This window comes from Enhydra lutris, unplaced genomic scaffold (assembly GCF_002288905.1).
Source record: "Enhydra lutris kenyoni isolate GAN:26980312 unplaced genomic scaffold, ASM228890v2 scaffoldscaffold4, whole genome shotgun sequence".
NCBI classification, from domain to species: Eukaryota; Metazoa; Chordata; class Mammalia; order Carnivora; family Mustelidae; genus Enhydra; species Enhydra lutris.
Window position 1 is genome coordinate 47,080,802 of NW_019154088.1, and position 13,646 is coordinate 47,094,447.

General features: G+C 40.5%; 2 protein-coding genes across 4 annotated transcripts in view; one reads left to right on the forward strand and one right to left on the reverse strand.

The window, feature by feature from the left end:
- Positions 1-587: 587 nt before the first annotated feature.
- Positions 588-11,658, forward strand: LOC111162224 (kelch domain containing 2). Its single transcript, XM_022526474.1, has 13 exons — positions 588-1,010; positions 3,616-3,695; positions 5,583-5,700; positions 7,448-7,563; positions 7,872-7,953; positions 8,112-8,195; positions 8,717-8,797; positions 8,873-8,931; positions 9,310-9,419; positions 9,825-9,897; positions 10,911-10,998; positions 11,098-11,150; positions 11,349-11,658. Exons 1-13 carry the CDS (start codon positions 858-860, stop codon positions 11,470-11,472), a joined length of 1,221 nt encoding a protein of 406 aa, XP_022382182.1. The 5' UTR covers positions 588-857; the 3' UTR covers positions 11,473-11,658.
- A 72-nt stretch (positions 11,659-11,730) lies between these two features.
- LOC111162209 (nuclear export mediator factor) overlaps positions 11,731-13,646 on the reverse strand; it is a 51,147-nt gene continuing 49,231 nt past the window's right edge. For 2 of the 3 annotated variants that reach the window (XM_022526443.1, XM_022526461.1), the window contains 4 exons: positions 13,530-13,630; positions 13,387-13,430; positions 13,226-13,305; positions 11,731-12,954 (listed from right to left, as the gene is read on the reverse strand). In XM_022526443.1, coding sequence (XP_022382151.1) covers positions 12,877-12,954; positions 13,226-13,305; positions 13,387-13,430; positions 13,530-13,630 — 303 coding nt within the window. In that variant the 3' untranslated portion in view covers positions 11,731-12,876. The other variant, XM_022526452.1, reaches the window with a different exon arrangement.

A 13,646-nucleotide genomic window follows, 5' to 3' on the forward strand; every position in this document is an offset into this window, starting at 1 on the left:
GTGAGCGGAGATGCCAGGAACCGCTCTGCGGGGATGGGGAGCCCCCGGCGCCCCCGCGCGCTAGCAAGCCGGCTGGCAGCGGACGGGAGGGCCACGCGCCACGCGTGGTGGTCACAGGAAAACAGGGCACGGACTCTTCTTTTGGAGAAACTGAGACCAGAAACTTACTGAGCAATGTCACTACCCCTTTTCGGACTGTGAGCCCTTTGAGAACATTCCTCAATCACATGAGGACTTCTCGGTTAAAAAAATTTTTATTTATTTATTTATTTATTTATTTATTTGCGAGAATTCGGCTACAGTTCTTCTCATCCTTGCAGCGCCCGCAGTGAGAGGAGGCTCGGAGCGTGTTTGGAGCTCGGTCACACACCGCTTCGGAGCCCGGCGGGTAGCGGGCCAGCGAGCGGCGGCGGCGGCGGGAGGACCCGGCGCTGGGGGCGCTGAGCACCGGCCGCGCTTCCGGAGGCCGGCGGGCGGCGTCAGCGGAACGGGCGGTTCCGGCCGCGGCGTAAACAAGGGCCGGCGGCGGCGGGAGGCGAGCTGGAGGCGGGGCGGGCGGGCGGGGTGGAAGCTAGGCTTGGCCCCGAGTGGACCCCTTTTGCGCCGTGCTCCCGGCGGGACCCCACCGCTGCCGCCGCCCCCGGCCCGCGACCCCGCGGCGCAGCCCAGGCGGCGGAGAGGCTGTCCTCGCTGAGGAGGGCTGGGAGGGCGCGGGCGGCCAGCGAGCGGCCTTGACGCCGTCCCTTTCGCCGCCGCCTTCTGCTCGCCTCTCGCCGCCGTGCATTTCTTCCTTTTCCTTTGTCTCTTCCCCCCTCGCGCGTGTGAGGATTGTTGGTGAACAAAAGTGCAGCCTCAAGATGGCTGATGGCAACGAAGATCTGCGGGCGGACGACTTGCCGGGGCCAGCCTACGAGGGCTACGAGTCCATGGAGCTCGCCTGCCCGGCCGAACGCAGCGGCCACGTAGCGGTGGGCGACGGGCGCCACATGTTCGTCTGGGGCGGTTACAAGGTCAGTGGGCGGGCGGCCGCGGCGGCCGTCGCTCGGCTGGTCCCCGAGTCCAGGTCCGCGGGCAGGCCAGAGCGGCCGCCCGGTGCGACGCGACTCTGCCCGTCCGGTTTTTTGCATTTTTCGCGCGATCGGGGGTCTCCTCGCCAGTCTCCCAGCCCGTCCCGACGCGCCTGGGCTGTTGTCACGCTAGCCCGCCGCTTCCAAAGCCGCGGCCCCCGGCCCCCGGGCGCTGGTGGAAGTTGGAGCGTTATTTGGGGGAGGGCGCGTTGGGTGGCGCACGGCCCCGAGCGTGTTTTATTTTAAAAGGTTGGTGGTGGCCAGTGTAAGAGGTGACGTATGATGTCACCCTTAACCGTTTATCTGGCTCGCTGGGGAGCACTTCACCCTCTGGAGCTGAGGTCATTTGGCCTACGAATTCTGTTGCCCGCTTATGGGGTAACTGAGGTCTGGGAAAACTCCCTGGAATTCCCGAAAGCCGCAGGAGTCGCCTAATTCCACCTTCCCTTCTGCTCAGGAGTCCTAGCTACACCTGTGCAGATGGCCGTCACCTGTTGTGTGAACATTGTAGGACTGGTTTCCTTTCGGTTTCAGCCTAACATTTTTCAGAAGAAACCCTTGTCAAGAAAAGTAACGGAAAGGGCTCCGCCAAAACAAAACAAAAACCAGCAACAATTGTAACCACCAAATCAGTTCTTTTACTCCTAATCATAAGCAATGGGATTGGTTACCAGCTGAGAGCCAGTTGCATTTCTTGCTGCCTCTGGCTGGGGAATCCTCCCCAGATGTCTCCTATTTAAACCTTGTTCACTACTACTTTCTGCCTTTCTGCTGTTAGAGCTTCCCAGTAACCGCGTTCTAGAATTTGCTCATTGCACTTACTGGCGTGGCTCTGATCCATTCCTACCGAAAATACTCTTTTTTAGTCCGTTTTGGTCTTAAAATTGATCTCCCCACCCCCATTTGCTTGAAATCTGGTCCACTACAGCTGTGCCTTTGATGATTTATTTTGACTCTGGTAATAGAGTTCAGCTTCTGGCACAGCTGACCTGATCATAGCTGATAACTGTCAAAAAAAGGCAGATGGAATAAGCTGCTATGGCTGTCCTGATGAATTCATTTAGTTTAGCAAGAGCATGGTTTTTTTGTTGTTGTTTGTTTGTTTGTTTGTTTTGGGCCAGTCCTAATTAATCTGCAGTGTTTTCCTCAGGGTCCAATGAATATGTGTTTAGAGGCAGGTACTTGGTAGGAGGAAGGGGGGCAAGTATGTAGAGACACTTATTAAACTGTAAATAATTCTATTGGAGAGGTCAGCCTGTTAGTCACACTTAGGTCTAAGCTACTTATTCATAGTTCTGTTTGTAGAAATCAGCGTTGAGGGAATAGGACTTGACTTTGGGGAGTGGGGCTACTAGGGGGGTTGTCAGGAAGATTTTTGGTGAATTTTTGAGGGCCTGGATGCCTAGGACTTAAGCAGGAGGGAGGCATGCTTAATGAAGTCAGTGGGTGGTTCCAAAATAGGCTGTCCCCAGTATTTTGGCTAGAACCCTGGGAAGCCTTTGGAGATTGTTTTGAAGGCAATAAACCTTAGCTTCCTGGACAGTAGTGTGTTCTCCTCTTTGGGTGAGGCTGGTCTATCCCCGCTCAGCCTGCTGTCTTGCTTCCAGCCTTCTCTTCACTTGTTAAGTGGTGGAATAGAAAATGTTTACATGGCCACCTCCTTGATTTCTGTATACTGCTTACTATACAAGCTTATTGGACTCTGACACCCATTCTCTGTGAACTGCTATTGTTCACGCACATGTTGACATTGTTCAAAAAGTGACCAGGGAGGTTCAAAGGTTGTGGAGGTTGGACCTCAATTGCAGTTGCAAATTCAAGGAAAGGAGGGTTGAATCCTGGTTCCACTGTTACTTACAAGTAACTTTGGGCAAATTACTTACCTCTCTAAAGAAAAAAACCCAAAAAACCTGTTTTCTTGTGGTAACTGCTTTTGACGGTTGTTGAGAGGATTAAATGAAGTAATCCACTGAAAGAGCTCAGCTAGTTCTGACATACGGTAAGCACATTTTGTTAAGAATTATTGCCTGAAGGGAACTGGAGCAGAAGAAGGAACTTAAAATTTTGCATATGGACTTAATTACACATGTGCAGTTCTGCCCCGTTTCTTGGTAGAGAACAAATGGATGCAAGGAGAAAATGGCTAGAAAGTGATGTTGTGTGTTAGTGGGTCAGGCACTTACACAGTAGACCAGTTTGTATCATGCAAGGTACGGCACAGGCAACCTCTCCTAAAGTCATGCAGCTGAAAGTTGGAGCGTTGTCTGTTCAGCATGAAGTGGCCTTGGAGATTTCCTGGAGATCTCTCAGCTGTCTGCGTTATCGCAACTGCTCTATCAAAAGCTTGAACTCAGGGTTGGGTTGTCTGTATTACCTTGAGTATGTGGCATGGGGTAGGGATGGTTGTCCATTTGATGGAATTGAATTGTAAGGCCTATTTAACTTCTCATAACTTTCATTAGTATCTCAAGATAGATATGAAAAGTACACAATAGTGCCTCTTTAGAATACCAATTATTTTTTATATTTGCTATTTTTTTATTCTTAGAGTAATCAAGTCAGAGGACTATATGACTTTTATCTGCCTAGAGAAGAACTATGGATCTACAACATGGAGACTGGAAGATGGTAACTGTGGATATTATGAGGGAGACTAAAAAGTTCAAATAAGATTGCAAATAAAAAGAAACTCTAGGGGCGCCTGGGTGGCTCAGTGGGTTAAAGTCTCTGCCTTCGGCTCAGGTCATGGTCCCAGGACCTGGGATCGAGCCCCGCATCAGGCACTCCGCTCAGCAGGGAGCCTGCTTCCTCCTCTCTCTCTGCCTGCCTCTCTACTTGTGATCTCTGTCAAATAAATCAATCTTAAAAAAAAAAAAAAAAAAAAAAAACGAAACTCTAGGGGTGTCTGGGTGGCTCCGTCAGTTAAGTGTCTGACTCTTGGTTTTGGCTCAGGTCATGATCTCAGGGTTGTGAGATCGAGCCCTAACTTAGGCTCCATGTTCAGCAGGGAATCTGCTTGGACATTCTCTCCCTCTCCCCTCTCTCTCTCTAAAATAAAATAAGCCTTAAATTAAAAAAAAAAAAAAAACCTCTGTAAAGCCCATTCTATTAGAATAAAAAGATCTTATTTGAAGATACAAAACTGTTCTAAAAACAATGTTCTGCTAGTTCAGCTTAGCTGCTAAACTTAGATACATTAGCAGTTCTTCAGTAGTTCAGTAATTTGGTACTTTCATGACCTTGGAAGACACTTCTGTTCAGGGCTCTATAAAGTATCCTTGTAATATTAAAAAAGTAGAGGCTTCAGGTCCTGGAACGGATATATGGTAAAAGTTCCATATATATTTTTTCAAGATGTTGTATCTTCTGTTATATGGTAAATGAGAAAAGTTCTGCTAGAAATAAAGGTGGTATTCTAATGAGCCCTAACATTAAAATTTCAATGCAGGTATCTTTAAAATACTTAAAAAACAAACAAACAAAAAAAGCCACTAACCTAAATCTGCCTTCCATACAACTGGGGATATTCTGAAAAGATCTTTTGCCAGTCTCGTAACCGTGGTACTCAAGAGTATATTCTTGGCAGAATTAACGTGGTTCTTAAAATGCTGGGTCAGCCATGTTTGGGGATTTATAAAGTAGTCTTCTCCTTGGTTTGCTCTGTTAAGAACTCTGTGCCCTTTACATATTTTGCACATTCTAGATCACAGAACTAGGAGAGTAGTGGTCCCGCCTGATTTAAGAGTTCAACTAAAAAGGCAAGATTATTTCTGTACCTAGCAAATCAGTGTTGATCTGAGCTGTCTGGTCTTTTTTTTTTTTTTTTTTTTTTTAAGAGAGTTGGAAATTTATAATAGTATTCCTTAAGAGGGGAGTTCTACAAACTTCTTAAAACATTCAGCCCCATAAAGGATTTTTAAAAATAACCATACCAAAACTTAAAGCTTAGCATAAAGTGATAAAATGAGAAGACCTTAACCATTCTATTAATATTCTGAATCCTAGATTTCTTAGACTTTTTGATTCAGATTCATTTTTAGGTTGAGAATGATATAAGGCATGCAAAGCACTCAGAGGAGTGCCTGGCCTACAGTAAGTACTAACTGCCTGTAATTTTACATAAGGTCTAGTCATTTGAATGGCTAAAAGGTGACTGAATAAAACATAACTTGAATTAATCGGCCAGGAGTGGGATGAAGTTTTCCTTTGGGGTTCCTGGCTCCCTCAAAACCGAAAACAAAAGGGCCACTGGTTAAGTCAATAAAGAGTTTAGTTTGAGCCACTATGTTCCTTAGCTCCCGAGGCCCTTGTGTAGCAGCAGCGGCCCAGGCGTAGCGGCCCGTGAGGAGGAAGAACTCCTTCAAGATTAAATTTAGAGCTACAAAAGACCCTGGGTGTCATCTAGTTGGGCAGCCTATTTTATTTTTCCCCTTTGTGGTGGGGATAGAAGAGAAATGAGTAACTCCTGCATTTCTTCCATTTTACAAAACGTTTATTTTTTTTTTCTGCCCTCAGGAAAAAAATTAACACGGAGGGAGATGTTCCTCCTTCCATGTCAGGAAGCTGTGCTGTGTGCGTAGACAGGGTGTTCTACTTGTTTGGAGGACACCATTCAAGAGGCAACACGAATAAGGTTAGTGTTTCTAAGGATTATGGTTTAAGGCAATTTTACTCTTTTTCAGACAACTTCAGATTTCTAAGGTTAGCCCACACTTACTCCTGTCCCAGCTTAAAAAATACATGTATGTGATAATGGTATGAATATGCATTTTAGTATTTTGTCTACCAGTCTATATTTTTCTAGGCCTTTGGTAAAATCAACTTTGGTTGATACTTATTTGCAGTGATTTCCTAAGTGGTTTTGTTTGTACTCTCTGGAGAACCCTGGGGTGTTAGAAGAGTACTAATAAACCAGTTGAAAATGAGATGCAGTCATGAGGGGCAGGGTAAAAAATAGCAGACCAGAACATTCCTCTAATATGGCACCATAAAATACTATTGTTCAGACTTTGTTGGTGTTTTTTTCCAAATAGGAAAAAGATAACAGTTGTTCTCTCAAGCCAGTAAGACACAAATGTCAGTCAGAAAGGTGCATATGATTTAGGGAGACTCATAAATTTATTTAGCAACTTATCACCTTATACTCTGAACACTTGGTTAGACACTGGAGACAGAGATGAATGATACAGTCCCCACCCTAGGAACTCACATTCTAAAAGGGACACATACAAGAAATAGATGATTTCAGTAGCATATGAGGAGACAGACAGAGCCTGGCTCACAGTATAATAGCTCAGTAAATATTGTTAAATCTGAAAAAGAATCCTTGACACTGTGTTTGGCAGGATGGAGGAACAGAATAAGGAAAGTCTTCACCCAGGAGGGTTGAATTGAATCATAACTGGAAGGGGTAGCCAAGATACAGATATCAAAGAGGCAGAGGTATAAGCAAATATGTCTTATTCATGGAAATGCCAGGTGGTCTGGTGTGGTTGGAGCATTCAGCTGACATAGTTGTAAACTATACTCCTAGGTGCTCTACAGATTTCCTTGACAGGCCTTGGGACACTTGTGGGGCGAGCATACTGGTGTCGGGCAGGCTCCAGACCACCCCTCCCAACTGCATTTTAACAAGTGTAGCTCCACTTCAGTGAGGCCCTTGCTGAAGATTTTGTTTGCAGAAAGGGTTCTGTGCGCACCCATAGGCTGTGGCAGAACCATGTGTTTTTCAGGACCCAGGCGGAGAAAGGTAACTCTGACACAACATGAAGCAGCTTGGGAAACAAACTGTGGCTTTAGGGCTGGACAGAAAAATGGGAGTAGTTAATGTATCAAGAAGCTGGGGATATATATATATATATATATATACACATATGTATATATATGTATATATATACACACACACACACAATGATCATTTATTCAAGTGCCTGGATGGGAACCCTCTGAAAGAAAGACCAGTACTTAACTGTAGCAGCTAAGGATAAATCTTAAAAGATTAAGTAGGCACTTACACGACATGTTTGTTAAATTCAATTTGAAGGTGAAAGTGCGGAGTTGAAATTTTGGTAATACCAACTTCATACCCATAAATTAAATCAGTATGACTCAAAGTGCCTATGTAATAAGTAAGGCACAGAATACAAATCCATGAGGCTACTGGGGAAAAAAATGAGCTGAACAGGGTCCTGGTGACTTAGGTAATTTACATTCTGGCATAAGCTCCTTATGTAGACTCAGACCAGTAACAGTCTGTAGTCACACTTTTAGGAGAACTGAATTGATGACATTCCTGTTATTGTTAAATCACAATAAAATTAAATGCCAAGTTGAATTTCTTGCACATAACCAAATCTAACTGAAATCATTGCTTCTAACAGTTCTACATGCTGGATTCAAGGTCTACTGACAGAGTATTACAGTGGGAAAGGATTGATTGCCAAGGAATTCCTCCATCATCAAAGGACAAACTTGGTGTCTGGGTATATAAAAACAAGTGAGTTAGCAGCCCTGTAGGTTTGAATTTTTATGTGCAAAATGGTTTGCCATTCAAGTATCCTTAGACAATAACCATTATAACCTTAGAACATACCTTCTAGGGCCCATATGAGGGTTAAGTGAATTAATACACCAAAAAGTGCTTAACATAGCACCTAAGGCGTAATCAGCCCTAGTAGCCATTATTATGTAAGTGTTTATATATGTAAGTGTGCCTTCTCAGTAGCATGACAAAAGAAAAACTTCTTGAATCTTCCTAACCTGTGGATGTTTGAATTTTTAGTGTCTTGGCTTTTTATCAAACAGGTTAATATTTTTTGGAGGTTATGGATATTTACCTGAAGATAAAGTTTTGGGAACTTTTGAATTTGATGAAACATCTTTTTGGGTAAGTGAAGTTTTGTCTTTGGATATGGCCTTCTTGGTATGTTGAAAAAATAAATGTTTGCTAGTCTTACTCATTTTGCCTTATTCATAAACCAGACAAAGCTATATAATTTTATAAACATTTGTAAAATAACTCCAGTTCTTACTCATTTTCTGTAGAATTCAAGCCACCCAAGAGGATGGAATGATCATGTACATATTTTAGACACTGAAACATTTATCTGGAGTCAGCCTATCACTACTGTGAGTTACTGAAGAATAATGAATTATTAAAGCAAGGCTTCTTGGAGGAGAAAGGGTTGGGAGGTGGCAAAAATGGACAGTTCATTCCTGTTTTTCTGGAGAAGGTCCACTGCCTTCATTATTCTCCAAGGAGTCCACACCTCAGAAAAGTTTAGGGAATATATAAACTAACCCAGTATCCATTATCTAATGGATGTTAAGTGGTATTGTTTGTAACTAGATAAATGACCTAGCACTAGACTGTAATTAAGTTACTCAAAATACTAGATTTCTTTTTCATCTGACACAGGTGTCATATAATATGCTACCTTTAATTTTAAAAGATAGAAATAAGACAAGTGTTCTGTTAGCTAGCGCATTCAGTAATAGACTCAAATGCAGAATTACAGTTCGGAGCTGTAGTACTGCTGTTGTACAGACACGTGCACCTTAGCGTGAAAGCCCAGGTGTCTTGCATATCCTCATCCCATATCCAGAGAAGACCTGTGCTTATTTTTAAAAATTTCTTTTGACTTTTATAGGGTAAAGCACCTTCACCTCGTGCTGCCCATGCCTGTGCAACTGTTGGAAACAAAGGCTTTGTGTTTGGAGGCAGATATCGAGTAAGTGTAGGAATAGTTTCAAGGACTTGCTTTTAAGTCATTCAAAATGATAGTTACTTAATTATCCTTTTTCAGGACGCTAGAATGAATGATCTTCACTATCTTAATCTGGATACATGGGAGTGGAATGAATTGTATGTATCACTTTAGATAATTATTTTTAAGATATTTTTCTTTTTATCAGTATATAATGTACTTGCTTAAATTTTCTATAACTGAGAACTTAAATAAACATGATGACTAGATCCTTAAAGGAATTTTAATTTCCCATTCCTGTACTGTACCTGGCACACAGCATATGCTCATTGTTGAGAAGAAGAGGTCTGAAGTTGACTGTATCTTCTAAGAACATAGTTAATTCCAAAGCATGTAGCTGTTAATACCAAGAGGTTTTTTAAATTTGAAGTCTCTTTTTTTCATAATTCTATATAAGCTTTAAAAGAAAACTTCTTCAGTATTTCTATTAAATGGGTGCTTTTAAACACAGATTATAACTTAGCTGCTGTTTTCAGAATTCCACAAGGCATATGCCCGGTGGGCCGATCTTGGCACTCACTAACACCAGTTTCTTCAGATCATCTCTTTCTTTTCGGAGGATTTACCACTGATAAACAGCCACTAAGTAAGTCTTTTAAAAATACAAGAAATCATTAAATATCATTCATATGTGATCTATAGATAGCTAGAAAAAATTAGTCTATTTTAGATGTATCAGAGGGCTATAGGGTTGGTTGGAAGGTTTGCTATTAATTTTGATTCCATAACAAACCTGTAATTGTTTTTATATTAGGACATCAATCGATTCGGTCCAGTGCAACACTTAAAAGCCCTACTGAAGGATTATAACAGGCAAAGGGCTGGCTTATTTGGTTAATTGTAGAGGGGGGAAAAATAAAGGATATATACTTCCTGTTTGTACTCACAATCTGATTTATTACTTTTCTTGCTAAAGCTGTGCCCTTTAATTACCAGCCTCCTATTGACAAAATAACATACTTCATGGCTATTCTCTCTTTGCTTCCATCAGGTGATGCCTGGACTTACTGCATCAGTAAAAATGAATGGATACAGTTTAATCATCCCTATACTGAAAAACCAAGGTATGAACTATTTAAAAAGTAATTCTTATACTGAATAAAGATGTACAAGACTGGTAATGAGAGAGGAAATTATGGCTACATTAAATCCCTCATTCTTATAAAAATCCTAGCACTCACTAAGGTTCACATCATACCTCTTGAAAAAAAAAAACAGTTATCCTAGTATCAAATGCTTTCTCTTCTGTCACTGTGCATAAAAAACAGAGCTGGACTTTGACTTTTGCTGCTGCTTTTATCATAAAATTGATATAGCTAAAATTTATAGTCAAGCTCTTTTCTCAAGTGAATTCAACTGTTTCTATGATTGCCATTTAAGAAAAGTAACTGGAAAGAAGAGAATTGCAAAACCTTGAACAATGTCAGTTTTTTGGAAAAAACTTCCATCAGATTTGCTGTAGCACTAACAAATATTAAGTCAAATCACCCCAAAAGAAGAGTTCTTTCTGTTAATGTCAGAATTGTTACAAAAAAATTGCCAGAGGATATGATCTAGTCACAACTGGTATTCAAAGCACATTTAAGTAGATCAGCCTGCATTTTCCCCCCAAGCCTCTAATTTAAGTACACTTATGCACAAAGGCTTCATTTGGCACAAAAATTTTCCATAGAATTACCAGGCCTGATACTTGGGAGCATCTCAGGCAGACTCTGCATCCTTCAGATGTTTTGTATAAGGTCGACTGGCCCTGCTGTGAAAAGATCGAGAGGGCATATACCACACATCTCCCATAAGATTTTTATTGCTAACAAAGACCTAGAGAACAGATCATTCAGTTCAAACCTCTCATTGCATAAATTAGGACTGGACCAGAGAGATAAAATGATAACCTCAGATAAAACAGACATTAACTGGTTTTTTCCCTGGCGTTTGCTACTTAAGATAATTGCTTCTCAACATGTTTCTGGTCTGTACTAAAGATCTCTAGTCTTTATTTCATCATTCTGTTCTGTAGTATAAATTGTCATTTTGGTGTTTGGGTAACTTCAAACTCAAGCTTTTGTTTTAAATACAGATTATGGCATACAGCTTGTGCCAGTGACGAAGGAGAAGTAATTGTTTTTGGTGGATGCGCCAATAACCTTCTTGTCCATCACAGAGCTGTAAGTATACTACCCTAGTTAAAGGACACTTTATAATATTTCTGAAACTTACTTGTGGAGTACTTACTTTTATATGTTTTCTTTCTACCTATTTTTCAGGCACACAGTAATGAAATACTTATATTTTCAGTTCAACCAAAATCTCTTGTAAGGTGAGTAACTTCTTACTGGGTACTTCATTTTAAATTATGCTTTTGAAAAACCAGGTTTATAGATTAAGGGCAATAACAAGCTTTCAATGATATAACTAACCAGTTCCTGTGAAAATCTTTAAAGTGTTTTTTCTGGGGGAGAGGGGCATGCTGTTTTTTCTTAAGTTTTCAAATTATTTTTTTCTTGTCCCCTTTCAGGCTAAGCTTAGAAGCAGTCATTTGCTTTAAGGAAATGTTAGCCAACTCATGGAACTGCCTTCCAAAACACTTACTTCACAGTGTTAACCAGAGGTTTGGTAGTAACAACACTTCTGGATCTTAAGGCTTCATAGATCATGCCTCTGATCCCCTTGCATGGACAGCAATTCTGTAAACATCAAAGAGTGGCATCATTTGTATAATTATATGCATTGTTGTAGTTTGCAGCTTTTTGGTTTTAATGTGCACGTGAATGGCCTAGAGATCCTATTTTTGTGTCTAAAGTTTACAATAAATGTATTTAACACCAGTAACTGTCTTCTGTTAAAGCAAAAGAAAATTAATACTTGGGCTTATTACCCCAAGGAATGGTTGTTATATTTACTTTTTGGTAACTTCAGGATATATAGCTATAGAAACATTATACTAATTATTATTACCACTATCAAAATGGTGATGTTATTTTTTAAAATCAGTATTTTTTTTTTAATGGCAAGAGTAGTCTTGTACTTACAACACTAGGCTATATAATTACAAAGGTTTTTTTTTTTTTTACATTAATTTCAAATGAAGAAATATTCTCAACAGGACTAAGCTGGTTAAAGAAATTCTGGAAGGTCCAACAGCTGTTCAGTACTTGACCTTATTAATGCTTTGGTATAGGGGTGGGCCAAGTGGTCATATTGACTGTAGGCAGCTATTGTCTAATCATTTAATAATTAACAGTTTTTTAGCTCATCAAAGAATGGGAATGATGTATGACTTAGTTCTCTGTTCTGTTGGGAAATAAGAGGAGCTGGGTCAGGAGTCTTTAGTGATAAGCCTAAAAGTGCACTTATGATATCATAGGTTAAGATAATCTGTAACATGCTGATAATTACTAGAGGTAGAAAATAAATCGGTATAAAACTGAATGAGAGTACGAGAAAGAAATCAGGATGAAAACAGAAGTTGTGTAAATGCATGGAAATGATCAATGCCAATTTTTTCTAGGTGTTATGTGTATTTTAAATCTGGTCTAATATATTTTTTGACAAGTATTAAGTAAAGGCAGAAGGTTTCCAAGACTTAATCCTAAATGTTTAACCCCCCGACACCATACCACCAGAAAAACACAAAACAAAAAAAATCTTGTGACTGGCCAGTGAGGAATAGATATATTAGATCTCCTATACGGCAGACTAACAAGTCAATAGTCTAAGCAACTGAGCCACTTCACTGTCTGACTTCTTTACAACACGAAATGAAAACTTAGTATTAACCTCCCAAATTTCAAGAACCTGTAGGATAACTACAGATATATACAATTAGCATTTAACTGTCCACAAATATTTTAGGAAATCCTATCATAGTGTTTCCTCCTAAAAAACTGGAAAAAAACCCAAAAGTCCTTTTGGCGAATATAGCAAGGCAATGTTTAGTTCATTTTTTTTAAATGCGGAAGTCTTGTTGCACGATGTTTTCATCTGTGAACTTCCAAAAGGCTATAAAATTGGCTCTTCTCAAATATTTTAGGATTTCATTTCAGCTATTTCCTTTTTACATTCAGAAGATTGGGTGCAGACACTTTGACTTTGCCAGGAATGTTTCTTGATAAATCCGTGTCCTAAAAAAAGAGAATTGCTGAATATCTTCATATTCTATATGGTGGTCAGGTTTCTTTTATGACAGTTATGTGTTCTCTGCTGTCAAAAGAAAGGCATTTCCAAAATTTTCAACTGAAATGATTTTACTTTACACTGCTTCCAGTAAGACATTTTCTACCAAAACAGTAACTGCTGCTTGCGTCTACTGAATAAAGAACAGAAAGTAGAAAACTAACTGCTAACATTTGTAACAGCACCACCTATCTCCAGACTTCAGGAGGAATACTTTACCTTTACACTGCGAAATAAGTCTTTTTCTCTTGCTGTTGCTTCTTTGGAATGCATGAAATTATTCAAGGCTGTTTTTGCAGCTGTAAGTAGAAAACAGAGTAATCTATTTCTGTTTTGTGAAAACATGTTCAAAATCGTAATTCAAAAAAATTTTTAAATACCTTTTCCCTTTTTCTGAACTCCAGGAGTAAGTTTCACTTTGTATCTTTAAAAAGGAATTATGTGTGTTACTGAACAGAGATCACAAAACCATTCGTAAGTCACTGTTGTGTCAGTGGTTTTGAGTGAACTATAGATCACTTACTTATAGTTTGTCATGGTGGTGTAAGGGGCACATATTGGAACGGCAAACAGCAATACATCTTCGGGATGTGGCTGTCCAGTCAAAGAGTCAAAGAGGTTTTCCTAAAAAGACAAAACA

What these genes read in the sequence shown, in the direction of transcription:
- LOC111162224 (XM_022526474.1), top strand. Translation starts at nt 858, where the DNA reads ATGGCTGATGGCAACGAAGATCTGCGGGCGGACGACTTGCCGGGGCCA. An exon ending in TCGTCTGGGGCGGTTACAAG is followed by an intron (nt 1,011 to 3,615) that starts GTCAGTGGGCGG and finishes TTTTATTCTTAG; the next exon opens with AGTAATCAAGTCAGAGGACT. An exon ending in GTCTGGGTATATAAAAACAA is followed by an intron (nt 7,564 to 7,871) that starts GTGAGTTAGCAG and finishes TTTATCAAACAG; the next exon opens with GTTAATATTTTTTGGAGGTT.